At 39.7% G+C, this 27,245-nt stretch overlaps 2 protein-coding genes and 1 long non-coding RNA gene across 7 annotated transcripts; all 3 read left to right on the top strand.

Annotated features, from left to right (window-relative positions):
- The first annotated feature begins 212 nt into the window (after window positions 1-212).
- LOC146523202 (uncharacterized) lies at window positions 213-4,763 on the top strand. Its single transcript, XM_085145184.1, has 3 exons — window positions 213-481; window positions 2,788-2,882; window positions 3,264-4,763. The coding sequence occupies exons 2-3, from the start codon at window positions 2,865-2,867 to the stop codon at window positions 4,758-4,760; spliced, it is 1,515 nt and encodes a 504-aa protein (XP_085001310.1). The 5' UTR covers window positions 213-481; window positions 2,788-2,864; the 3' UTR covers window positions 4,761-4,763.
- A 1,856-nt stretch (window positions 4,764-6,619) lies between these two features.
- LOC146523201 (uncharacterized) lies at window positions 6,620-8,306 on the top strand. Its single transcript, XR_014871476.1, has 3 exons — window positions 6,620-6,728; window positions 6,815-6,932; window positions 7,325-8,306. It is a non-coding gene; the product is annotated as an uncharacterized LOC146523201 (long non-coding RNA).
- Window positions 8,307-11,078: 2,772 nt separating this feature from the next.
- On the top strand, window positions 11,079-19,976 carry LOC146523200 (up-regulator of cell proliferation-like). Of its 5 annotated transcripts, none has more exons than XM_085144905.1 (3): window positions 11,079-11,177; window positions 13,568-13,722; window positions 16,129-19,976. In XM_085144905.1, exons 2-3 carry the CDS (start codon window positions 13,572-13,574, stop codon window positions 19,014-19,016), a joined length of 3,039 nt encoding a protein of 1,012 aa, XP_085001031.1. In that variant the 5' UTR covers window positions 11,079-11,177; window positions 13,568-13,571; the 3' UTR covers window positions 19,017-19,976. The 5 variants fall into 5 exon arrangements, with proteins under 5 accessions (XP_085001031.1, XP_085001021.1, XP_085001014.1 ...); XM_085144895.1 differs by lacking the exon at window positions 11,079-11,177 and adding an exon at window positions 11,185-11,582; XM_085144888.1 differs by lacking the exon at window positions 11,079-11,177 and adding an exon at window positions 11,602-12,143 and having other exon boundaries at window positions 12,220-13,722.
- Window positions 19,977-27,245: the final 7,269 nt, after the last annotated feature.

Below are 27,245 nucleotides of genomic sequence, written 5' to 3'. Positions count from 1 at the left end.
TATTATCATCATTTCCAAGAGTGTAATAATTTTAATTGGAATGAAAAGAAAAGCAGAAGATACCAAAATATGCAGTATCGCACACCACTACCCACAATGCATTGCGGCATGCCGTCAATCCCGAAGCGCGCTAATTTTGAAATAACACACCACGTGATTACGTTGTGCAGCCTAGTCACGTGACCGCACAGCAACAAATCGCTGCAGAGCTGGGTAAAGGGGGCGGAGCAAAGTGTGTGCGCTGGAGAGGACTCGAGCAGAGAGAGCTGCTGAAACAAGAGTAAAGTAGTAAGCTTACAGGATCATATACAACTAGCTACTTTTCAATCGATATCTGCATCGATCTACCCACCGTTGTCTCTTGGATTGTAGCTGAGATCAGCGCGAACCACGTGTGTCTCAGCTTCCTGATCTGTTAACTGTGTTTGGAAAGGCTTCTAGCTTAATCACAGAGTTCTCTTGTTTGTGGGCTCATCTACAGGTAAGCACGGAGCTAACTTTGATGTGGTTTTAGTTTATGTTTTTCTCTGGTGAGAATAATAGATTGCTTACTATACATTGAAGTTAGAGAGACTGTAGAGTTTGTGATTGCTTGCAATATTATGATATGGCGGTTGCTAGGGGGTAAGAATACATATAGCAAAATAATCTTGGAATATGAACAAAAGGATGGAGTGCAAGGGAGGAGAACAACCAACCCCCACCCCAGGACATGAAGCCAGGGGTACAAGCCTGGGGGAGGGCAATCAGCCTTTAGTGAACAATTATGTTGTGAAAAATGACGTATTAACTACTACAAAACACTGACCTTTGTGGGAATGCTTGGAGCAGACTAACATGTGAGCTGGAGTGTTTTGCTACGTTATATTTGGTCTTTGAATGGCAAGTGAAATGTGAAAACCTGCATGCCATAGTACCGCTTGCCACTAGGGCTGGGCCATATTATACCGTTCACGGTAATACCGGTACAATGTTAAGCAACGATAAGAAAATGGAATATCGGGATAGAATATGGGTAAAACGCGCATGCGCAGTGCCTTTGTTTTCATACGCACATGGCCGAAAAAGCATGGTGGCAACGGAGAATGAGAAGGGCAAAAGCGGATCGTTCTGTGAGACGGATGAACCAGAATTAGTTTGTAAAAATGGTTCCAGTTCAATAATGTGGAGCTGGTTTTGTGTTTGTCCGTCAGATACACAACAAAGCACATTTTTTTTGTAGAAAAAGCAAGTGGGCCGTCGTTATTGCCATATTTGTTGGACTAAGGCGCTTGTAAATCTGGGAGTAATCTGGTAATTCCTTCAGGTCCCAAAGTCAAACAAACACCGCAGCATCACTGAGTTAAAAAGTGTCTAAATTCTTTCTTAAATCTCTGAAGGATGTGGCCCTGCCACTACCCGATCTGTACCAGAAACCGGATACAATGCCGGATAGTGATGTTCGATTAGTGAACAAATCGTTCAATACTCGAGAATCACTTTACTGACTCGTGAATCATGATTCACAAGCCCAACTGACTCACTGACTCATCCCTGTTTCTGTTAGCAAACTAATTCGCTTAGTAGAAATATATCTAGCTTATAATTAAAATTGTGTGTGTGTGTGTGTGTGTGGGGGGGGGGGGAACAACAGCCAGTTTCTTAACAAAAGCATTTCTGCTCTGAACTGGAAGAAAAAACCCTGAGTAGAAGCTCACATCAAGAAAATAGCTCCTCGGTTCACAGTAGCATCGCTCTGCTAACATGCTAACAGCACATTTGAGCTACTCACCCCCTCCCTTCCTGTGCTGAATCGTAAGCGTAAGCAAATCACTCAGGACTCGCTCACCCCCTCCCTCCTGTGCTGAATCATAGAGGAACGAATCACTCAGGACTCACGAACCCCCTCCCTCCTGTGCTGAATCATAGCGCGAACGAATCACTCACTCACTCCCTCCCTCCTGGCTCACAGCTTCTTCTTCTTCTTGGTTGGCAACCAATGTTAAGGTGCATTACCGCCCCCTGGCTCACAGCTCAGTGGACATTTAGATGAGAAAATATATATTTAACACATTTAAGGAAAATACTAATAAAATACAAATAAACAAAATAAATGTTTATTAAGCAATTTTGATAGGAAATTGCTTAATTTTAGAAATGTTTTTGCTCTTTTTTGCTCTATAAAATAGTTGTTGTTTTTTTAGAATCATTCATCTTAGCAGTGGGATTTACTTGAAAAGAGAAACAAATTAAGTTTGAGTGAAAATGTAAATTTTTTGCAATCAAATGACTCAAAATCCGATTCACTTTGGTGAGTGACTCATTAAAACTCGATTCAGTAAAAAGAATCAAATTTACCATCACTAATGCCGGACACTGTTTCTTCTTCTTCGGGGTTTACCGGCGGGTTGTACATGCAGTGCTGCCGTCTTCCGTTTCAGTCAGTTATTACACTCTTTCATCCTACTACGTATTTCTGCGTCTTTCGGGCTCTTACAAAGCTTCAAGAAAAAAAAAAAAATTAAAAAAAAAAAAAAATATATATATATATATGTATATATATATTAGGGGTGCAACGATACACAAAATTCTCGGTTCGGTTCGATACTTTGGTGTCACGTTTCGATATATTTTTGATACAAAAAAATCTTCATGCTTTTTTAATTTGTCACTTATTAAAATTATAAATATATATTTTAACTCAAAAGTACAGTTCTTAAATTTAATGTTGCTGAAACAACAAAGTAATACAAAAAAAAGTGTATATATATATATACATACACTTTTTGTTTTTTTGCTGAGTAACAGGAGCAGAAGAGTCTGTTGGAGCAGCAGAGGAACAATTTCAGCCATTTGGAGTCAGCTCAGCCACTACAGAGGAAAAAATGTCTTCAACACAAAAGGTGAGAAAAACATCACAGTTACACTGTTATTGAAACTGTAGATTCTGGGTAGAAAGATAAAGCTGATAAAGCTGTTAACGGGTTTTTAAAAACCCGTTAACAGCAAAGATCATATTTTATCTACACACATTGAAACAACAATATCATCAGTTGAACTCAAAAAAATTTTGTGAAATAAAAGATTTTCTCCGCTGATCAATATTTCCTAATGTCATTTTAATTATACCTCTCATTGTGTCACATCATTGTAATGTGATACTATCACCAGAAGGTGGTGGTAACACACCAGCAATATGTTTGTTGACATGTTTGATTCCACTGACGGAGGGAGTTTCAGTTTGTTCCACGACTGCATTTCACTCACTGCCTCTGTCACTGCAGGACCAACATGGAGCAAGAAGTCAGCACTCTCAGGAGGCCGACAAACCTCACAGAAGAAAGGGAGAGAAAACGTACAGCTGTGACTTGTGTGGAAAGTCTTTTACCCAGGCTGGAGCCTTAAAAGGACACCAACTCATCCACAGTGGAGTTAAACCTTACAGCTGTGAGTTGTGTGGAAAGTCTTTTGCCCAGGCTGGAGCCTTAAAAACACACCAACTCATCCACAGTGGAGTTAAACCTTACAGCTGTGAGTTGTGTGGAAAGTCTTTTGCCCAGGCTGGAGCCTTAAAAACACACCAACTCATCCACAGTGGAGTTAAACCTTACAGCTGTGAGTTGTGTGGAAAGTCTTTTGCCCGGGCTGGAGCCTTAAAAACACACCAACTCATCCACAGTGGAGTTAAAGCGTACAGCTGTGACTTGTGTGGAAAATCGTTTGTGCAGGCTGGAAACTTAAAAACACACCAACTCATTCACAGTGGATTTAAACCTTACAACTGTGACTTGTGTGGAAAGTCTTTTACTCGGGCTGGAGTCTTACAAACACACCAACTCATCCACAGTGGAGTTAAAGCATACAGCTGTGACTTGTGTGGAAAGTCTTTTGCCCAGGCTGGAGTCTTAAAAACACACCAACTCATCCACAGTGGAGTTAAATCTTACAGCTGTGACTTGTGTGGAAAGTCTTTTGCCCAGGCTGGAGTCTTAAAAAGACACCAACTCATCCACAGTGGAGTTAAAGCATACAGCTGTGACTTGTGTGGAAAGTCTTTTGCCCAGGCTGGAGGCTTAAAAAAACACCAACTCATCCACAGTGGAGTTAAACCTTACAGCTGTGACTTGTGTGGAAAGTGGTTTACCCAGGCAGAGAACTTAAAAACACACCAACTCATTCACAGTGGAGTTAAACCTTACAGCTGTGACTTGTGTGGAAAGTGGTTTACCCAGGCAGAGAACTTAAAAACACACCAACTCATCCACAGTGGAGTTAAACCTTACAGCTGTGAGTTGTGTGGAAAGTCTTTTGCCTGGGCTGGAAACTTAAAAACACACAGAATCATCCACAGTGGAGTTAAACCTTACACCTGTGACTTGTGTGGAAAGTGGTTTACCCAGGCAGAAAACTTAAAAGCACACCAATTCATTCACAGTGGATTTAAACCTTACAGCTGTGACTTGTGTGGAAAGTCTTTTACTCGGGCTGGAGTCTTAAAAACACACCAACTCATCCACAGTGGAGTTAAAGCATACAGCTGTGACTTGTGTGGAAAGTCTTTTACCCATGCTCAAAGCTTAAAAAGACACCAACTCATGCACAGTGGAGTTAAATCTTATAGCTGTGACTTGTGTGGAAAGTCTTTTGCCCGGGCTGAAGCTTTAAAAAAACACCAACTCATCCACAGTGGAGTTAAATCTTACAGCTGTGACTTGTGTGGAAAGTCTTTTGCCCGGGCTGGAGCTTTAAAAAAACACCAACTAATCCACAGTGTAGTTTAAGCACACTACTGTGACTTGTGTGGTAAAGCTTTTGCTCAAAGTCGAAAATTACAGAAGCATCTAGTTACCCACTCTGGAATTAAGGCGTACAGCTGTGATTTTTGTGGAAAAAGGTTCAGTGACAAACAGTACCAAAATATTCACCTATGGATTTACACTGGAAATTATGTTTCCTGCTGTGATCAGTAGTGATGTGCGATACCACTGATTTCCTTTCCGATCTGATACCAAGTAATATTCAGGGTGGTATCGACGATACTGATCCGATACCGATACTTTGTACAAACTTATTTTATTTATTGTATCTCAAATTATAGCGTCATAATGATTACAGGACATCAGATTACTTGTTCTTATCACTTAATAATGAAGAGTTCATCTTACAGAAATAAAAAACTGAAGTTGTGCTATTTGAATACCTTGCCCTCCTGCAGCACTAAAGGACTCCGTGAGAGACGTCTGTCTCGCCCTAGCAGCACCTGTCCCTGTCCTCCTCTTCAGTTCACCTCAACATACACGCGTCATATTCTGTGATATGATTTCCTCTGAGGTGTTTGACAAAGTTAGTGATGTTGCCACAACCATACATGCCAACCCTCCTGATTTTTCTGGGAGAATCCCGGAGCCACCATTCTCCCGAATTTCTCCCCATTTTCCACCCGGACAACAACATTGAAATACCATATCGCAGAATTCATAGCGCGGCCCAGCCAATTCCAGTTTCCAACAATGGCGGCAGCGCCTTAGTTTTAATATTACTCTTATTTCTCTTTCTGGGTCGAAAAAAAACTTTTAACATATTTTCAGGTGAGAATGTAGCTGTGTAAACTTCAAATATCTGAGCCGACACATCGTCTTCAAACCCCTGCGGTTTTTCACTACTCGGGTTAAACATGATATATAAGTCACTTTGATAACTTTAAAATGTTTTTGTTTGTTTTTTTCAGTGTTTTATTTGTTCATGAGTAAATCAGTTTGGCTGAGATTAAAGTTATTAGATTAGATTAAATTAAACTTTATTAATCCCTCGGGAGGGTTCCTCTGGGGTTTTCACACAGCTGAATAAACGTCAAACAGAAAACTAATTAAACAAAGTGTGAGACGGTCGAGAGTTTAAGTCAGCGCCCGGTTATATTTTAGATAGCAAGGAGCAGACGGCAGAGTTTCACTCCACTGAGGGAGCTCGTGACGTACTACCCGGCTTTCTTTAGACCGTGAAGGCCGGGTCCTCAGGTGGAAGCAGCCTCTGAATTTGGACACCCCCGCTGTTTCCGGGCGGACAATAATAACGGTGACATTTAACGTATTTTATCCGATAAATAAACACTGTAAAATGTATTTATCACCCCCAACAGCCCTTTTGAATGTCTCCCTAATTCTGAGGTCTCAAGGTTGGGAAAGTATGGCCACTCACTCTTGGAGCACTTTTTTGCCACATGTATCGCAAACCACGTCTCAGCTGTTTGTGGAGGTAAAATATGTCCGCACATGACTCCAATTACGTTCAACCATTGTTGTGAGTGCGCACGCCAAGGGGCTGCGAAACATTTATACAGCCGCATTTCGCACATGACTATGAAAGGCGGAAGAGGAAGTAGTTCCTTTGAATGTAGACAATCCGAATGTTATAGTTTCTTTCCACTATGTTCCTATTAATGATAAACTACAAATTAACCCTAAATTACTAAAATATCGATATTTTAATATGAGAATCGATTCTAGAACATAAATGACTGGTATCGGAGGAATCGATATTTCAGGATCGATCCGCACATCACTAATATAAACCCCTCAGACTTCATTCAAAATGTGGGTGTTTGATGGAGAGCTGCGGTTAGTGACAGTTTGGAGAGAGTTTGGAGGTTTATGAGAGTGAGGAGAGAAAGTCAGGAGAGAATGGAGCCAGCTAAGAAGAGGAGGATGTCCTCCCCTGTGTGGGAACATTTTGATCTTATTCCTCCCAACAAGGTATGTAAATTTCTACAGAAGATGTATTTTCATAATACTGATGGTGCAATACAATTTATGTTAAGCTGTCTTTACTTTCGTACAAGGTGAAGTGTTTGCTATGTGCCAGGGAGCTGGGATATATCAACAACACCTCATCCATGCTTAGGCACTACAGAGCTTTGCATGAGAATAAGGGGAACACCGATTGTGGAGCAAGACCAGGTGAGCCATCAAATGCCATGATAATATAGCATGCAGTAATGTTACTAAATGATATAACAATATTATACAACTGTAATAGGTTACGTGTGTGATATTTATATTTGTGCTTTGTTTATATTGTCTTTCCTCAGGAGAACAATCTCAAATAGATGAAGACCTGGTTAGCATGGTGATTGAGGACTCCCAGCCATTTAGCATTGTGGAGGACAAAGGATTTAAAAGATTTGTTAAATCATTAAATCCTAACTATGTTCCCCACTAAAAAGGTCATAAAGCAATGAAAATTTAGTTTTTACAGAATAAAATGTGAACAGGCAGGACTGAGGTCACACTACACGCTGCTTCACAGCCACGTCGTACATTTAAACAAAATGTTTTTTTCTTTCCTTTAGGCCCTGAAAGTCATGGTGGAGGCCAGGTACCAGGAGATGAAGGAGAAAGCTAAGGCCAGCATCGAGAATGCAGCAGCTGTGAGTCTGACATCAGATATGTGGACCTCCATCAACACAGAGGCCTATCTTGCAGTCACCTGCCATTTTGTTGATGAGTCCAGCACATTAAACACCGTTGTTTTAGGAGTGCAATATTTTCCTAATGCACACACTGCAGAAAATATTGCACAAGTGAAAGGCTCACTCATGACAGAATGGGCAATTACTGACCAAGTCACATGCCTAATAACAGATGGGGCTGCCAATATGAGGGCTTGTGCAAGGGAGCTATGACTCAAACATGCCATATGCATAGCTCACACCCTGAACTTAGTGGTGAAGAAGGCCCTTGACCAGATCCCTGAGCTCTCTGACATCCGAGCCAAGTCCAGGAAGATCGTGGGATATTTCAGGAGCAGTACCACTGCAAAGGCAAGTTCTGGCGTTGCCTGGATGAAAGTGTCAGGCAGACACAGACACAAAATGTGACAGCAGACGCGAATATTGAGGTCCAACGGTACATGATGGAGCCAAATATTGGAAGGCTGGAGGACCCCCTTAAATACTGGGAGAGACAAAAATATGTCCATCCTCACTTATATAAGTTAGCACTTACATACCTGTGTACCCCTGCCTCATCTGTGCCCTGTGAGCGAGTGTTTTCAAAAGCAGGGGGAATATTGTCCAAAAAAAGAAATCGCCTAAGACCTGCCACAGTGGAGAAACTTGTTTTTAAATAAAAACCAATGATGTGTCCCCTAAACACTAATCACTGTCCATACCTCAACGTTACTAAAGCACAACCACTGTCCATACCCCAACCACACCACACCTCACAGTAAATGATCATTTCCATTTTAAGCATTTCCAAATAATCATTTTCCATACTGCAAGTATAAATATAGACAGTAGACTGCCATCACTACAATATACATGTTTTACACACTCCTTTTGTTGCTATTGATTACACACTCCATACTATAACCTCCCGGGAGGTTATAGTATGACGTGTTCTGACGTCTCTCTCTCTCTCTCTCTCTCTCTCTCTCTCTCTCTCTCTCTCTCCCTGTCATTTATTTGGCTCAAAACACATATTAACAAATTGCTCAGTGATAAGCCACTACTCAGATCATTTACCTAAGCAGTGTGCTTTGTCAAAACTCATTGACATTCTGTTGTGCAATTGTTATTTACTTGTATTTTATAATTTGACTTTACATACTGCTGGGTGGTTTGTAAAGTTTACAATAACTAGTATTAACATTATGCTATATTTTCTAATATGTATAATAATCTCAAAAGTAATCCCTTAAAGCAAAAGTAATGCCTTAAAGCAGAAAATAGTAATACTATTTTATTTGAATATTCAGTTTCCTACCATCTGCTCTTAAAGGGTAATTGCCAGGCAACCTGCCCTACCCCTTCGCACACACATGCACACAAACAAAACACACAGTATAATTCACAGCCTCATTATAGTGAATAAATATTTATGCCATTTTACACCATCAAACTTAGATAGCTAAGGATGAAGAACCTTTTATTCTTTAAAGAACCATTTGTAATAGCTTAAGAACCATCCACAAAATAAAAAGGTTCTTTGACGTATGATGGTTCTTTAAAGAACCATGAAGACATCTGAAGAACCAATTAAGAACCATAATTTTTCTGAGAGTATGTGCAGGTTAAAATCACCGGTTAAAATTATCATATTATATTTTGAGTGTATGTTTGTTAAAAATTCTGAGAATTCCTTGATAAAAGCAGCACTGTCTTTAGGTGGTCGATAAATTGTGACAGATAAAACTGGAGGGCTGCTAAAAACAATAGCATGGAATTCGAAAGTGGTAAAATGGTCAAATAAAATTTGTTTGGTGGTGAGTGTGTTGTTGGTTAAAGATGCAGTCCCACCACCTCTCTTACCACTTCTAATAGAAAAAGAGAAATTAAAATTCGGTGGGGAGGCCTCAGTGAGAACAACTGGTGCATCCGAACCCAGCCATGTTTCAGTTAAAAATAAACAGTCAAGTTTATTATCTAAAATTAAATCATTAATAATGAAAGACTTGTTCAACAGAGAGCGGACATTTAAAAGTGCCATACTGATTGAGACTGGTGGATTTTTGACAGTAGAGTTCAATGGATTGAATGACATTTTTGAAGAGGCCGGAGGTTATTAATGTTTTTGGAGTTACTGGATTTATGATAATTCTGTTGCTCTCTGTTTGTGATTATGACAGGTATTGTGTTGACTGTGGGAGAGAGAGGTCCGAGTCCAGAGTTTTGTGTATTACTGTTAAAAGTGGAACAAATATAGGAGCTGGGACCAGGGGAACATCAGTCAGTGGCGGACAAATCAGTAGGTAATGTCGGTTTGGGGTAGTGACAGGGCGGTGTGCGGGAGTGCTGTACGCCAAATGCGATATTGGTGGACAGCAAACGGCGTCCGAGGTGGAGCCCATCTGCCCCAAAAAGATGCCTCCTCTCCCAGAAGGCATCAAAATTTTTAATAAAACCCACACCGTGGGAGACACAGGCGGAGGAAAGCCAGGTGTTAAGGCTGAGCAGCCGGCTGAAACGGCCTATCCCTCTGCCACAGGTGGGGGTGGGCCCGGAGATATAAGCACTCACCTGCAACTGACCAAGGAGGCTGAAGAGTTGGAGGAAGTCCACCTTCAGCAGCTCAGATTGCTGTTTGGGGATGTCATTGGTGCCGATGTGGATGATGAGCCGGTTGGCCTGTGGGTGGGATGCCAGAATGTTGGGAATTCTGTCCACTATGTCGACAACGGTGGCTCCCGGGAACGACAGCGTGAGCGCCCCCCTCATCCGCACGTTCCTGACGATGGAATCCCCGAGGACCAGCGTGGAGAGAGGAGATGCCACTGGGGGCTGCTGGCCATCTGTGACGCCGCGGCACCGGGGGTGTTCAGATGGAGATGCGCCAGCCGGACTGCGTGAGTGTCTCCCAGGTAGCCGTGCCGTGGGTCCTCTTCTCCAAGGAGCCGAGGTAAAGCACAGCTCTCCGCGGTGAGTTTGCACCACAGCGTCGGGCTGCCCGCCGCGGCTCCGGGGGCGTAGTGGTGGAGATGGCGCAGACCTCAGCGACACAGCGGGATGGCGAGGGCTAGCGGCCAGAGGAGGAAAGTCCACAGGATCCAGGACAAAGGCATGCCGTCAAGCCTGCCGTGGGAGGTTTAAGTTTAAAAAAAGTTTTGTAGCAACTAACTGAGTGACGTCGTTCTCCGCTCTGAGTACCGAGGCCACTGGTGATGGTAATTTCGATTCTTTTTACTGAATCGAGTTTTAATGAGTCACTCACCAAAGTGAATCAGATTTCTTGAGTCATTTCAGTCCCTGAGTCAGTTGAGTGCAAAATGTATATTTTCACTCAAACTTAATTTGTTTCTCTTTTCATGTAAATCCTACTGCTAAGATGAATGATTGTAAAAGAAAATAACTATTTTCTTTAGAGCAAAAAAAAATTCTAAAGGGAAAATTTATTTATTTTATTTTATTTTATTGGTATTTTCCTTAAAATATATATTGTCAAATATATATTTTCTCATCTAAATGTCCACTGAGCCGTGAGCCAGGGGGCGGTAAAGTCCCTTAACATTGGTTGCCAACCAAGAAGAAGAAGAAGAAGAAGCTGTGAGCCAGGAGGGAGGGGTTGAGTGAGTGAGAGATTCGTAACAGGAAGGGAGGGGGTGAGTGACGAGTGATTCGTTCAACTCGTTTGAGCTGTGAGCCAGGAGGGAGGGGGGTCCTGAGTGATTCGCTTATGCTATGATTCAGCACAGGAAGGGAAGGGGTAAGTAACTCAAATGTGCTGTTAGCATGCTAGCTGAGCGATGCTACTGTGAACTGAGGAGCTATTGTCTTGAGCTTCTACTCAGGGTTTTTTCTTCCAGTTCAGAGCAGGAATGTTTTTGTTAAGAAACTTGCTGTTGTTTTTTTCCCCACAATTTTAATTATAAGCAAGATATATTTCTACTAATGGAATTAGTTTGCTAACAGTAACAGGGATGAGTCAGTGAGTCAGTTGTGCTTGTGAATCATGAATCACGAATCAGTAAAGTGTTCTCGAGTATCGAACATCACTAGAGGTCACATGAACACACCATAGTTGCTGGAGTTCCCCCGATCAGTTTTAACGGTCCGAAGTCTTTTTTTTTTTTTTAATTCAGCGGGACCAACATCTGACTTCTACCGGTTGGTATGTTGTTTTATGCTTTCTTTTTGTCAGTGATAAAGGAGACCAAAAGCTAACTAGTCAAAAAAAAAACAAAAAAAAAAACAAAGCTGATTTTGTAATCAGCCTCATGCTCTGTGAGAGCTGATGGCTCGGTCCCACTAAGACTGAAAGTTGGAAAAATTGTTAGGAAAGTGAATGATATTAATTAGACCCTTTCAAACTTGACGAGACAGCATGTTGCTCAAGGTGCTACAAGCAAAAGATCCTCATTTTACTATTTGCGTATTTAGATGGGGGGGTGGTTGGCAGTGATTAATCCACTCCATTCTTTATAATAGTCTGTAGTAATTACCTTTGTGGCAGATAAACTGCTATTACCATTGTTGTAGGGATTAAATATGTTTGTACATTTATTGGGTTGTTGTCTGTAAGTTTAGTGTAGCAGACTGAATGTAACAAAATGGCTGTTACTTCCTCTTTATCTACGCAGTAAAGTTTCAGATTCAGCAGAGCCATGGGTGTCTGCCTTTTGTAGTTTACTGTGATGGCATGAAACATGGATCTTGTATTGTGTATTGTCTTGTATTCTGTATGTACCTGTTGTGTTACTGTGTTACCATGTTGCAATTGTGCAAAGCAAATTGCAACATGGTAATAGATCGGGGGCTGTTGTACTTACAGCCCTAAGTTATTATCAATTTAAATGTACTTATGAGCCTACATTATTATAAGCTACATAGTTAAACTTGTATTTCTACTTTTCTACCACTTTGCAAAATGATGAAGAACTACAAGACTCATTTAGAAGTAATTTTCAGGCAAGACCAGGCTACAGTGCTGTACATTCCATTTCATTGCAAGGTATTTGGTGGGTTTACTGCAAAACAGTAATCTCACTATACCTTTTTGTACAAATAGTTTAAGGGGGAATAGCACATGGGGCTAAGAATAAGGGGGGTAGGGACAAGCACAGGAAGTCAGAATATTTTATCTGAAATGACTGAAGAAAATGTGGTGTACACAGCTGGTGTACAAAACACTACCCCCTTTGACTACTTTTAATATTATCTTTGTCTTTCACTTTTATAAACTGTTTACCTTGCCTTATTTCATATAATTGTTTTCAGCACAACCTGAATTTACAGGGGGGGGAGGGGGTTCATTTTAAAATACTGTATAAACACAACTGACCTACAATCACACAAAAACATAAAATCCAATTAAGGAAAAAAAATTATGCTGAAAACCACAAGATATTTAACAAATCATATTCATAACTTGAAATGCAAATATAAATTGTAAATTTCAAAAGTTTCAGCACATTTTTTGCAAACAACAATATTACTACTCATCACAGGCCTAATACATTCATGCCTGACAGCAGGAGGTGTATCAGTGGAGACAGCGTTTACATTTCAGTCTCCCTTTTTTTTTTTTTTTGCAGTATTTGTGACATTAAGTAGTTGCCTCATTGTTTTGACACACAAAACAAATGACTACACTACACACTACAAACACGCTAAATGTCTCTCTCTTTTCAAAACTCACTATTGATATGGCTCATTCTCTCTTGCTGCCGTTACTTGCAAAACATTCCCCTCTTTCTAAGTGGCCAAATGCCACATATTACCATATCATTTATTAATATGGATTTTTTTGAGGCTAGGTAGACAACCAAGTAACTTGGATCAAGCGACATAGGGGTTTCAAATGATACTGTAGGTGTATGTACTCAAAATCTCAGGTGAGTTTGAATCTCAGTGACCTCGACCTCAAACTCTGGAGTTAAACACCTATCTATAATTAAACAGGAAATTTCCTGTGTTTAAAAAGCGTTGGGTATTTATATTAAAGAACCGGATGGGAGAAAAGAGCTTTGTCCACTTAGTGATAATCACAGACAGCTTCAAATATACAGTGCAGTTTACACTCATCATGATAATTTGGGGCTTTTATTGTATTGTCTTATATTACTATTTTTAATATTGCTATTGCTTTTCCCACAGCATCATGGTCATAGTGGAAATGGAGAATCTGAAAAACAAAAAGGGGGCTGAAGAAAAAAGTCTAATCACAGCCAAGGAGGATGTTTCGTCAAGAGGGCCAAGCTGCATGGAGGAGCTTACAACTCAGAGCAAAGCGCAAGAGGATTACAAGAATGGTGCATACTGAAAAATATGTAATATCACTTGTATAATGTAAAATTACTAGTCCTGTCAATAGATTTAAAAAAAAAACTAATAATCTCACAGTTTGCTGTAATTAATCGCCAATAATCTCAATTACTTGATCAATAGCATGGTTGCAATTACATTTTTAAGTTTATCTTTTTGTCAGAACTATCTACTACTATCAAAAAACTAGAAACCAGAAAAACCATTGTTATTAATGTCTGGAGGTGGTTGACACACCTCTACAATATTACATGGAGATCAGGGTACCAGGTATAGTACCTTTTGGATTGGCAGACTGAGGTGATGGTTCCCATTTTTAAAAAGGGGGCTGGAGGGTGTGCTCCAACTATAGTCCAGTCATACTCCTCAGCCTCCCCAGGCAAGTCTATGCCAGGGTGCTGCTAAGGAGAATCCGTCCATTAGTCAAACCTGGGATACAGGAGGAACTATTCAGTTTTCGTCCCAGTCACGTAGCACTGGATCAGCTCTTGACCCTCTCGAGAATACTTGAGGGTTCATGGGAGTTTGCCCAACCAGTCTACATGTCTTTTGTGGACTTGAAGAAGGCATTTGACCATGTCCCTCAGAGTATTCTGTGGGAGGTGCTTTGGAAGTATGGGGTATCTGGCTCGTTGCAGTGGGCGATACAGTCTTAATACAACTGTTTCAAGAGCTTGGTTCACCTACAGTGCCTTGAAAAAGTATTCCTACCCCTTGAACTTTTGTCATTTTGTCACCTTACAACCACAAACTTAAATGTTTTTTAATTGAGATTTTCTGTGATTGACCAACAGTAGCACATACTTGTGAATGGGTACAAAAATGATACATGGTTTTCAAAATTTTAAGCAAATACAAATCTGAAAATGGTACCATGCATTTGTATGTAGCACCCTGTACTCTGAATGCTAAATAAAATAAAATCAAAGTTGCAATCAAAGTTGCTGCTAATAGGCTTACATTAGTTTATGTTAGCCAACTATTACGAGAACCAGTAACTCAGTGGAAAGCATGGGGACTAAATGTAAAAATAAGTTTAAGGAGATTGCTTTTGTGCTGCCCTTGCCTGCAACAATGACTTTTATGTTAAAAACCAAGCATACGCTGTCCACTTTCACCCTCTGTCTCTTAAGCTAGCCACACTGAAGCAGAAATACCTACCTGTTAGCTGTAATGTTCGGGTTTGTAAAGCACTTTATAAATAAGAAAAGTGTGGAGCAGGGTCTGTTTGAGTCACCAGACTAACAAGCTGAAGTTTGACACTTTGATTTTTTCTTGACAGGCCAGATGTGCCATGCAATCAGCTACCAAAGCTGATGTTTGCAAAATGCAATCAGTGCTATTTTATGCAATAAAATAGTCTATTTTCTCAAGCACATCCAGACAGTTTACTACATAACAGTTTACTACATGTGCATCACAACAACAAAAAACTATGTTTGTATGACAATGTTTGTTACTGAAACATGATCACAAATCCTAACATCATTCTGCATGTCCTCAGGAGAAACAAAAATCTCTCTTTCACTTGCATTTAGGCTTTTAATGTGACGTAAGTTGATGCTCAGTTAGACAGCGTAATGGGGAAAAAAGTGTGACATCTCTTTCCTGGAGCCTCCATATTTTTTTTCCCATTCCACACATCAACTTATTTTCCAAGGGAAAAGCTCATGGGATTACTGATCATGTTCCGGTAAGAAACATAGTGATGTTTGTGGTGTGATGAGCATTTAGTAACCTGTTATGTAGTAAACTGTCTGTGCTTGGGAGAAGAGAGACTATTTCATTATGTAAAATACTGCTTATCAAAGTAGTTGATTGTGGTGCTCAGTACAACTGGCCAGACGAAGAAAAACCTGAATTTCTGACTCCAGCTTGTCGGTCCAGTGAAGGCCATTCCGGTGAATACTAATGTAAGTCTATTAACCTCAACCAACCAGCCAACTTCGTGATGTAACGTTGTGTACTGACACGGGTTTTTGAGAAATCAGGGCTATATGGTGTAAATTAGCCTTTACACATGTAGTGTCTCATGTCCACTTTAATGCAATCTCCATGTGATCATGGAGAATGGATTACAACACGTACTTTAGAAAAAAAAATATTAAAACTAACTGGAATGATACGTATCCATGTTTAGTCATATTATAAAAGACAACAAGGAAGAAAGATAAAAGTGAAGCTAATAATAATAACATTTTAAAAAAAAAAAAACTCTGTATGAATAATTTAAACCAATTTGGAATTAAAACTAAATGAATAAAATAAAGCATAAATTTATAAAAGAATGTAAGAGGTAAAACTATTTTTACCCTGCTTTGTTTAATATTGTGTGAAATCTTCATTTAACAAGATCATTGGATTGCAAATAACAAACACAATTATATTCACAGGGAGACAACTGGAAAGCTATTTGGAGGATGTTGGCTTGGAGCATAACTACAGAGAGAACCTATCACTCATCCAAGTCCTTGAGATCAATAAGAAGACCATTACTGCTGGACCATCCAAATGTAAAGCTGATGTTCCATGGCATGTTCTTAAGAAACTGATGATGTTTGATGCTACGGCGAGGAATACTGATGATGACGGGAGCAAAGACTTGATTATTAGTTTTGAAGGTGACGTTCCAAAGTGTGATAATAAATCAGTAAGAACAGACTTAGAGTTTGATGATCTGTTTGACAGTTCAAACTCAGATGATGTGCTAAACCCCCTGGACATTATCACTGCTCTCTTTCTGTGTTCTGATGGTTTTCTACAGCAGGAAATAGCACTGAAAATGTCCATGTGTCAGTTCTCTGTTCCTCTGCTGCTTCCCAATTGTGACACCAGTCAGTGCACACTCATGCTGTGGGCCATGAGAGACATTGTTAAAAAGTACAGACCTCAGTCTCTGTCAGAATCCAAGGGCTTCATTGAAGAAAGAATCGTTCTCTCTGAACTTCCAATGATCTCTTTTGTCAGACTGGGTGAGTGCTCCTTGTCCAAGTCAAAGATGCTAAATAAGCTTCTGAGCAATTCTCAGCAGTACCATGACACCTTTGTTCACCGCAACATGGAGTGTGGCAACAGTCCAAGAAGAATATCCAACGGACTGACTGAAATTACTTGGTATCTTCCTTGTGGAAACACAAACATTGATATTTTCAGTCAGCCAGTGGCTATAGCTAACCTTCGTGGAGACATTGCTTCATTTGAAGCACAATACTCCTTTCTTTGTCAGACATCTGCAGCAGTTTTTGTGTTCTTTGACCATTTGGACGCTGAGTGCAGTCTACTTACCAACCAACACCACAAGGCCCAGATCTTTTTGGTTGGTAACTGCGATAGAAAAAGCAACGAAGATGCTCTAAAAAAAGTAGCTACTGAATTGGGTTTGACTAACAACAACATCATTATTAAGACAAAACAGAAAAACGATGCGGACTTTGTAAAGATTGTGAGAAAGAAAGTCAGAAAAGTAATTAGGAGATCAGATATGAAGATCAAAACAGAGCAGATGGCAGACATTGCCCATGACCTGGGAATCCTGGTTGATGAAGACTCTCCAGAGTGCCAGACTGCAAAGACAAACGCAGAGGCCATCACTGCAGAAATTCAAGACATCCTTAAATACAAAGATGCTCAGCTTCCCTGTCAAGACCAAATGTGGAAAGAACTGACCCGCTTAAAACCGGAAGAATTTCAACTTCAAAATGTTCAAAGTCAACTTCAGTTACAGAAAAAAGAATTGCAGAAAAGGCAGAACTCTTATGACATATCGACAGCTATGACATGTTTCATCAATGCAATATCAAGCCCAGGAACAGAGAGGTTTTATTTCCTGAAATGGATGCGAATGAACCTGGAAAAACTGTCTCGTACAAAACTGTCTGAACTTCAGGAGAAATATAAAGAAAAATGCAAGAACTCTGAGAACAAAGACGAGATCAAAGAAATTGACAGACAAATTTCCAGCAGCTCACTGGGGATTGAACACTTCTTCCGTGAAATGGGTCAGATCTATGAAGCCTCACTGTCCCTTCCACAAACAGATCCAGCACGTCAACAGCTGCAGCATCTGCCCAAACTGTGTGCAGAGTTGTTGCTTGATGGATTTCCTCTTGAGCTTGTAGATGGAGATGCATCCAACATCCCTCTCAGATGGGTGAGTGAGGTTCTCTCTCAGCTCAGTGACTTGGTGTCTCCAAACAGAAAGATACGTGTAGTCACAGTTCTTGGAGTTCAGAGCACAGGAAAGTCTAATCTCCTTAACACCATGTTTGGAGTGCAGTTTGCAGTCAGCAGTGGTCGATGTACTCGAGGTGCTTTTATGTTGCTCATCAAAATCAATGAAGACATGAAAAAAGTCCTAAACTGTGACTTCATGCTGATCATTGACACTGGAGGCTTAAAGTCACCAGAACTTGCACAACTGGACAACAGCTATGAGCACGACAATGAGCTTGCTACACTTGTTGTGGGACTGAGTGATGTCACCATTGTCAATATTGCAATGGAGAATTCAACTGAAATGAAGGACATCCTACAAACAGTTGTGCATGCTTTTCTCAGGATGAAGGAGGTGGGCAAAAGGCCTAAATGTGTGTTCGTTCACCAGAATGTGTCCGATGTTTCAGCCCATGAGAAGAACTTACGAGACAGGAAACTGCTCCTGGAACAGTTGAATGAGATGACCCAGGCAGCAGCCAAAATGGAAAAGAAAGAGGAGAACAAGAGCTTCACTGATGTGATGGAGTACAGCCCAGACACTGGGAACTGGTACATTCCTGGACTCTGGAATGGAAACCCACCAATGGCACCAGTCAGTATAGGGTACAGTCAGGCTGTGTATGAGCTCAAGAAACACATCATCCAACTGCTGAGAAACTGTGAGTCATCTGCTAATGATATTTTGGAGTTTAAAGAGTGGGTAAAGAGCCTGTGGACTGCAGTAAAGCATGAAAACTTCATCTTCAGCTTCAAAAACAGTCTCGTAGCAGATGTATACACGAAGCTCTTCACAGAAATCAACAAATGGAAGTGGGAATTCAAAAGAGAAACAAGAATTTCCAATTTTGGTAGAGGTGAAATAAAAGCTGAAACATCTGATCTGAATGAATTTCCCAGATCTTTCAAAAGTGAAGCCTCGACAGATCAGAAAAACAAAAAACACAAGGCCAATAATATCTTCATCAGTGTATCCCGCTTCCTGAGAACACTTCTGCCACACAGAGTGAGCCATGCATGTAAATCATTAAGTCAAAAAAAGTCTGTAAAAATGTTATTCCATCACTGATCCAAGTTACCTATTCTGTCTCTGACGAGACTACCATACTAGATAAGTTGGCGCTGGCTCTGTGCTCTGTGGTCTGAGATCAGTGACAGTATGTGCTTTGTGTGGAAACACAGTTAGCATTACCAAATAAATGAGCACTCTCATTTATCATCTTAACAGATGAGATTATCCTTCATAACCACCTCGGCTAACATGTGTGATATACAAAACATTGGTAATGAAAGCTGTGACAATAGGGAGGGGAATGTCTGATTGATTTAAATTGGCAAGCTGGACAGGTGCAGGCTCCACCAACAGGTTCAGATTAACATCTCTAAAAAATCACTTGCTTGATCAAATGTACAAGTCACCACCTTATTTTTGATTAATATTTAATCCTGCTGTATATACATATAGTTAACTGTGTCACTAAGCTTTTTTTATTTTCTAAATAAATATCATTAATAATAATATCCTGTCCTTGATTAGCGGAAGAAAATGGAAGAAGTTGACTTTTTAAGTTGACTTGTAATTCTGAGCTGTTATATGTGAGTTCTAGCTGTTGTGGTCTTTTTTTTTTTTTGTTTGTTTACTTTATTAATCCCCTGTAGGGAAATTACTCTCTGCATTTAACCCATTCAAGCCAATGCAGCGTCCGGGGAGCATATAATTCTGATGGGTAACATTGTTCTGCAGAATAAGTACTTTGGATTACTTTTGATAATTTTTGTACAATGTCCAAATATTATTTTTTTATGAGTGAGCTTTTCAGAATGTTTTATTATATAAAAATGTTTTAGAGGTGAGAAACATTCAGTAACAGTGCAGCAAGAAACTTTCAATTTTAATCCTGTCCATATATATATATATGAGAGAGAGAGAGAGAGAGAGAGCGATGTATACACACACACACACATTTCTGTTGTTTGTTTGTTTTCATGTCTTATATAAATAAAATACACTTGACTGACATTTTCACAATTCATGTTTGAGATATTTTCTTTTCAGTTCTAATAATATAATTGATATCACACAATTCAGTGGGCTAAATATAGTCCTTAATCAATCAGTCTGCTGAAGTAACAGCTATAATGACCAAGACCACTTTAACTAATGCTGAAGAGTCAACATGAGTTAAGACTGAAACATTATTCTTACCAGTGTATGAGCTACCTGGTTCCTCTCTGTGAGGACTGTGATTGTGAACTCTGTCTCTGTGCTGGAGGTCTGCGTCTGTTTGAAGGAGTTCCTTCCTCTAGTCTTCATTTTTGTTTGTTTGTTTGGGGTTTTTTTGCTGCTCATTTTGGAAAAAAACATTTTTTCAACAGACAATACTGTTTTCATACCTCTATATGGTGTTTTCTCTGCTCTCTACTTTCTATGTCTACTTTCTGATGAACAGGAACATATTGAGCTTAAAAAGAGAGAGACAAAGTGAAGCACTGATTTTTGCGCTAGTATTGATCCAATACCAGCATTGGTATTGATGCATGTCTACTGACAACATCATGCTGTGGAGATGTTTTTCAGCAGCAAGGCCTTGTTCAGGGTTGAGGGAAAGCTCATGGGCACAGCATATAGAGATCTCCTCAGTGAAAACCTGTCCCAGTGCTAAGGACCTCAGACTGGGCTGAAGGTTCACATTCCAAGATGACAGTGACCCTAAGCACACAGCAAAGGCAACACAGGAGTGGCTTAGGGACAACTCTGACTTTATGAATTTGGTAACTGTGATAGAAAGTTACCAAATTCTTTAACCAGGTTAGTTTCAGAAAGCTGCTGATCTCAGACCTGCAGAACGTCTGTTTTAAAGACTTACTGTAGTCAGCAGCATGAAGAGGACATGAGATTTTCTCTTGACACAGTTAAATAAAACCTGATGAAGGTCAAAGGTCAAAACTGGTATGTTGAACTCAAAACATTAATCTGGAATTCTTTCACACTGTTTTTTGCTAATAGTGTGTTATTTAGCATAAAGTATTTCAGAGTTATTCATACCAGAGTAACCAGAGAGGATCGTGTATTTTTAAATATATAACTTTCTCTAGTAGATTTTCTTAGTGCACAGGCTGTGGTCAACTGTTCTGTTCTGCTGCTGCTGCTTTGAGGTTCACTGCTCTTTGTGGATTTACTCATCTGAATTGAACAAGATGTCAGCAGATGTTTCATGACTTGTCCTGGCTGATTTCCATCATCCTCTACACTGACAGTATACTGTTTTAGCTTTCTTCAACACAAACAGCAGTGTAGAGACGTCCAGGCAGCCAGCATGTGTCTCTGTAATAAATCAGAGAGCTCCTTACATCGCACAGCATGGCTAATATTCTGCACTTTATTTCATTTTTTCCATTCTGGAAAAAGTCACTTGGATGAGTGATGACACCCTTCTCCCACTGAAAACTCTACCTACAGATGAACAGAATCACCTTTTTGGGATTTTACTCCATTGTTTTACATAGACAGCACTCATGTTCTATATTTCTATATACAGAGTTGCAAAAGAGGAAAGCTGTACAACAAAAGTCCTTCAGGTTTCTAAATTTATGGTTTTAATTGTACAACAATCTGTACAGTCTCTTTAGAATTGTCACCTTTTCTGCTTGTATATAATTTTTATTTTATTGCTTAAAAGATATTAAAATTACAACATGATTACAAATTACATGATACATTAAGAGAAAAACATCTGGATTTAAACCTTTTTTAAACGTTGGTTGTGACGCCCGTGAGTTGTTCCGATTCATCTGTAGCTGTTTTTGTGTAAGTAGGACATTTTCTCTCTCTCACAAACACACATACAGATAATACTTGGTAAGGTTCACAGATTTATTGTATTCTGTTCAGTAAAACTTGTCTGACATTTTGACCTATTTGCATATCGTTTCACTGACTGTAGGGCTCTGAGAAGGAGTTTTTTAGACTCCACAATTCAGTGTGAATTATGGTGAGAAATTGTTATTTTGATATTCTTGTGTACTTTTATGGTAGAATTGAAGTGAATGTTGTTTTACTCACAGCTATTTTCAACTTTTTTTTATTACTACTACAGTGGCATTAAAGCAGAAGTTGACACAAACAGCTGGACAGTTTTTATAGGGTGGGAGGGTTTTTTGGTAAGCAAACCTGTCTGTCTCTGTACAAACTGTGCCCTGTGTTGCATTTTCATTTGTGTCAGATTTCACCTCATAACCCTCAGATTGTTCCATGAATACCTCACAATCTATTGGTGCATGTAGGTAGGCAGCTTTAACATCCATCTCATATGAAAGCATGTTTTCTTGTGCTGCCTTTTGCATCAACACTCTAATACTAGTCAGGTTAGCAGCAGGGGAAAATGTTTTGTCATAATCTACACATATCTTCTAACTGTATCCTTTAGCAACATATCGTGCCTTGTATTTTTCAGATCCGTCAACATTGTTTTTGACTGCGTATACCCATCTACCCCCCACTGTCAGAGAGTTTGTGTTTACGCTCTACTCTTGTTTTAGTCTAGAACTTCACCAGTCTGTGATTCTGCACCTTTCCACTGTTTGGTTAGTAGACCATATAAGCTGGACTGTTTTTGTCATATTCAACAAAAATTCCTTTCTCACACCTTGAGTCTAGTTTCCTCTTGTTCTGCCTGTAGCCATAACACACTGACCCAAATTTCGGCATCTTGGAAAGGTTTGGCCTTCTTCCTGTCAGCATTAAATATGGTGTCTGTTTTGTGCATCTCTTAAAGCATCTGTTCCTCACTACAGCTGCTGTTTGCACTGCGTAGGTCCACAACTCCTTAGGTAACTCTTTCACTATTAGCATACACCTGGCCATATCAAAATGTGTGCACCAATTTTGTTCAGAAGACCATTTTGATGTGGTGAGTATGGTGCTGAGGTCTCGTGCCTGATCCCTTATTTGCTGAGAAGTGCCTAATTAATTTCCCATAAACTCTGTTCCAGTGTCAGATCTGATACATTTATTCTGCCCATACGGGGCTGTACCAGCCAGAAATGTCTGTGTTGCTTTTGCTGTGTCACTCTTATTTTTCAGAAAATACACAAACACTGCACTGGAATAGTCATCAGTGAATGATAGTGCAAACCTATATCCATCTCTGGACTCTGGGTCTACTGGTCCAGCTAGATCTGTGTGTACCAACTCTAGGGCAGCTTCGGCTCAGGCTTCCTGTTCCTAGTGTGAATAAACTTTCCCTGTATGCACACCTCACAATGTAAGACAGATTCATCTGTTTTACCTTTGATTGTCATACCATCAACAACACCTTGTAATGTCATCATAATTACAGTGCCCTAGTATTTCATGCCATGTTTGCATGTCGTAACAACCCTTACACTGGTCTTCACCTTCAGCGTTTACTGTTTGTAAGTAGTACAGTCTGTTGTATTCATATATTGGGAACCTCGTACCATCTTTGTGTTGCAGGATGTCTTTTCCTTGCTTGAAGATCACAGTTGCTCCATTGGAGGTAGCTGCTTTCACAGAGAAGATGTCTGGTGGGTGTGAAGGGATGTACAATGCCTGTTTCAAAGTTATTTTGTGACACTGCCCCCTGCTATTCATCAAGCAAAACTTTGTCCTCTCCTCTTTGCTCTGCAACTCAGTTGCACTTCGTGCCGTCAGCCAACTCTATGTAGTATGTCTTGGCCTGGAAACTGTCGTCGAATTTTCTGAACTTATATCTGTAACAGTATGCGAAGTTGTAGATCCTCCTCATCATTATTGTGCATGTTAGACCGCCTCTACTACCTGTTGCTTGCAAATGCCTGTTGTTCATGCTAACTCAGTGACTTCTCACTTCTAGCAAACTACTCTGAACCTTCACAAAGGAAACTAGCTTACCTGGAAATCTGCTCACCTGTTGCTTGCAGAAATCTCCAGCTCAACTTAGCTCTGACACCAGTTCTCCGTAACCTGTCATAGAAAGGACTTACCTGCTCACCTGACTGGGAGCTTTCTGAGTTTGTGTGCAGCTTCCTCCCACAGTCCAAAGAGCAGTTAGTGGGGTTAGGTTAAACAGTCATTCTAAATTTCCCATTAGTGTAAATGGTTGTCTGTCTCTATGTGTTAGACTGGTGACCTGGTGTGCCCTGCCTCTCACCCAGTGGTAACTGGTATAGGCTCCTGCGACCCTGACAAGGATAAGCAAACAAGATGGATTGATTTTATGTGTTCTTTAATAACCATTTGATAGCATCTCTGGTGTAAATGTCATAGGGATCACTTTCTCAGGAAGAAGAGTCATATGACTCGTGAAACACACCTTTTAGATTGGTCAGATGTTACCAACACCACTTTTATGTGCATGTGCAGAGGAAACCTCAAGCTTCAGGTTATTAAAGTTGGAACTAATGTGTTTTACTGACTTTGATTTTAGAATTGTCAAAACCTATTGTGGGTGATTTTAATTTCCACATTGATAATGCTATAGACAGACCTTCTGTAAAATTCATCAGTCAGATCAAATCTATTAATTGTACTCAGCATGTGTCAGGGCCCACTCATGACAAGGTTTTAGATCTGGTTTTCACTCTGGGCCTGAACACTGAGTCTTTTTATTCTCAGGTCTTTTTAACCACATGTGTGTTGTTTTTAATTTATTTTCTGATTTGAATCCTGTTACTGGTCATCATATAATTACCTCTCGTATTTTTAATAATCTTTCTTCAGATATAGTTTCTGCTTTTTTAATGTTTATGATACTTTTTCCCTAAACAAAGATACATATCTAAATATCTAATTCTAAATATCATTGTGCATTCTTTTAATGATGACTATCTGTTTTAGACAAAGTGGTTCCTTTTAAAACCAGAAATGCCACCTCTGCTAAATCTTTAGACTGGATGAATAACAAAATGTACTTTTTCAAGCATAGCTGTCTGAAAGTGGAAGATTTGTAAAAATCTGCAAAGCAAATCCAAGTTCATATTTTTTATCAAAGACAGCTCTTACATCCTTTTAATAACATGGTGAAATATCTGAGGGCTACATATCTTTTACATTTAATCCAAAACAGCCGAGTGAATTCAAAAGTTTTATTTGACACAGTTAGAAGCATTTTCACACCAGTATTTTCTGCTATAACTGTTCTAACTAATGAAGAGTGTGAAAACTTTCTTTTCTTCTTTTTTAATAAGGTCTATAATATCAGAGTAAATATTACTCCTCGTCCTTCCTCTCTGGCCTCATGCCTTAACTGGCCACCACTTTTAATGAGCTGATGATAGCATCTCTGAATGCTATCATCAGTTTGGTTGATAAAATGAAGCCATCCTCCTGCCCATGTGACCTTTTACCAACCTCTCTGTTCAGATAGGTCTTTCACACAATGGGACTTTGTTCTGTGGTCACAAATTTTGAAGCCATCCTGATAACCTTCTTCCACCAACGATGTGGAGATCCAACCCTTTTAGAACCAATTAAAATCAAGACACTCCAAAAAGATGCTCTGGAAAAGAGTAGAATTCTTGGAACAGAGTTTAATACACTGAATCATATGAACAGCAGGAAAAAAATACATACAGACATTTAGCAAGAGAATTACATAGCACAAAGCAAGCAAAGCAAAACCCCGGGGTGTACAGCCTTAAGCACAGACAGTAGAGCAACACAGAGACGGACAGAGAGTAACAGCAGAGGGGAAAAAGTGCTGGGGGTCCCCTAATATATAGGGACCAGTATCCCCGCCCCCTGCTGCTGGGTAACTTTCCCACGCGCCCAAACACAGCTGCAGGGGTCAGGTAGAGGCCAAGGTCTTGGCCAAAGGCCAGTCACGACTCTGACTACCCCTTGCTCTGGCTTATCACAATAGGTCATGACACGGTCAAACATCACACTTTAATCCTAATTACTAAATCTTACACAGCAAGTGGCACAATCTGATAATATATAATCTTATAACTACATAGGTTACATGCTTAAAACACTTCAGTGTAGTTCAAAGTATGTGTGTGTGTGTGTGTTATTATATCGTATGATATTTTATCGTGATGTGTTCAGGATCTCTGTTACAATGTTACTGTTTTGGTTGTGCTGCATGAAAGATGTTGAGTGTGTATTAGGGAAGGTTAGTTACCGGAGCTGGAGGGTGAGTTGTTCAGGCGAACTCTCAACAGCATTAACTGCCCTGTTACTGTAAAACCTTGATAAACCTCGGTGAAGCAAAATGTCTTGTCTTTAAGACTCTACATGAAAGTTAAAATATATATGTTCAGTGCACATAGATATATAGTGTATATAGTTACATAGTTATACATATCATACAAAAATCCACCACAGTTCTCATGGTGATTTGTAGTTCTTCAACTTATTGTGCATTTTTTTTAAAGAGCTTGTTATTCATCCTGTTTAAAAGAAAAAAAAAAACTCTGCTGACCCCTCTCTCCTTTCAGAATTTTAGGCCAAATTTCAAAATTGCCTTTTATCAGCAAAATTTTAGAAAAATTGGTGTCCAACTACCTTTCAGAAGTTTTTACAACTCACATTTTTAAAAAGTTTCAGTCCAAGTTTCACCAGATGCAGTTTACTAAAGCAGTTCTTCTTAGAGTTTGAAATTATGTTTTAATGCATAGAGATGCAACTGAATATTCAGTCCTTGTATTCTTGGATCTCACAGCTGCTCACTTTGTGTTTAAATTAAACAAAACTGTTATGGTCCTGGGTCGGTGACTAGGGCTGGGTATCGTCACTGATTTCTAGAATCGAATCGATTCGATCCACGATTCGATTCGATTCGATTCGAATCTGGGAAATGTTGACAGTCAGATCAGTACATTTACGTATTTTTGTACCTATAAAAAGAAAGCTGACACACGCAAGACTTTATCAAAGGTGGGAGCATCACAGCAGATGCCTTTGTGTCAAAGCAGCTGAAGATAAAACACAGAAAAACATGAAGGCGATTTTCCTGGCCTGGGATTTTATAAAAATATTCTGCAGTACATCAAAAACGAAAGAAAACCATTAATCAACATATGAACGTTACCTCTAAAGTTACAGCGGTTTTATTAGAGACACAGCTGAGCGTTTTGCATTTTGCATAATTTTAAAAAGTTTAAATTTGTTCAGTATTGAACGGCAGAAATTAGGTTTTCTTTTCGGAAGTATGTAAAAGGAAACAAACAGCCGACAGCGCTGTAAATAACTGTAGTGTTGTGCGTAACAAGCAAGCGAATAATGCAGAAAACAGATTTTTAGACGGGAAACTGTTGTTGAAGTACAACAGTAGTAAGTACAGTAATTTTATCT

This window comes from Neolamprologus multifasciatus, chromosome 3 (genome assembly GCF_963576455.1).
Source record: "Neolamprologus multifasciatus chromosome 3, fNeoMul1.2, whole genome shotgun sequence".
In the NCBI taxonomy this organism is placed as follows: Eukaryota; Metazoa; Chordata; class Actinopteri; order Cichliformes; family Cichlidae; genus Neolamprologus; species Neolamprologus multifasciatus.
This window is presented reverse-complemented; position numbering and strand designations above follow the sequence as displayed.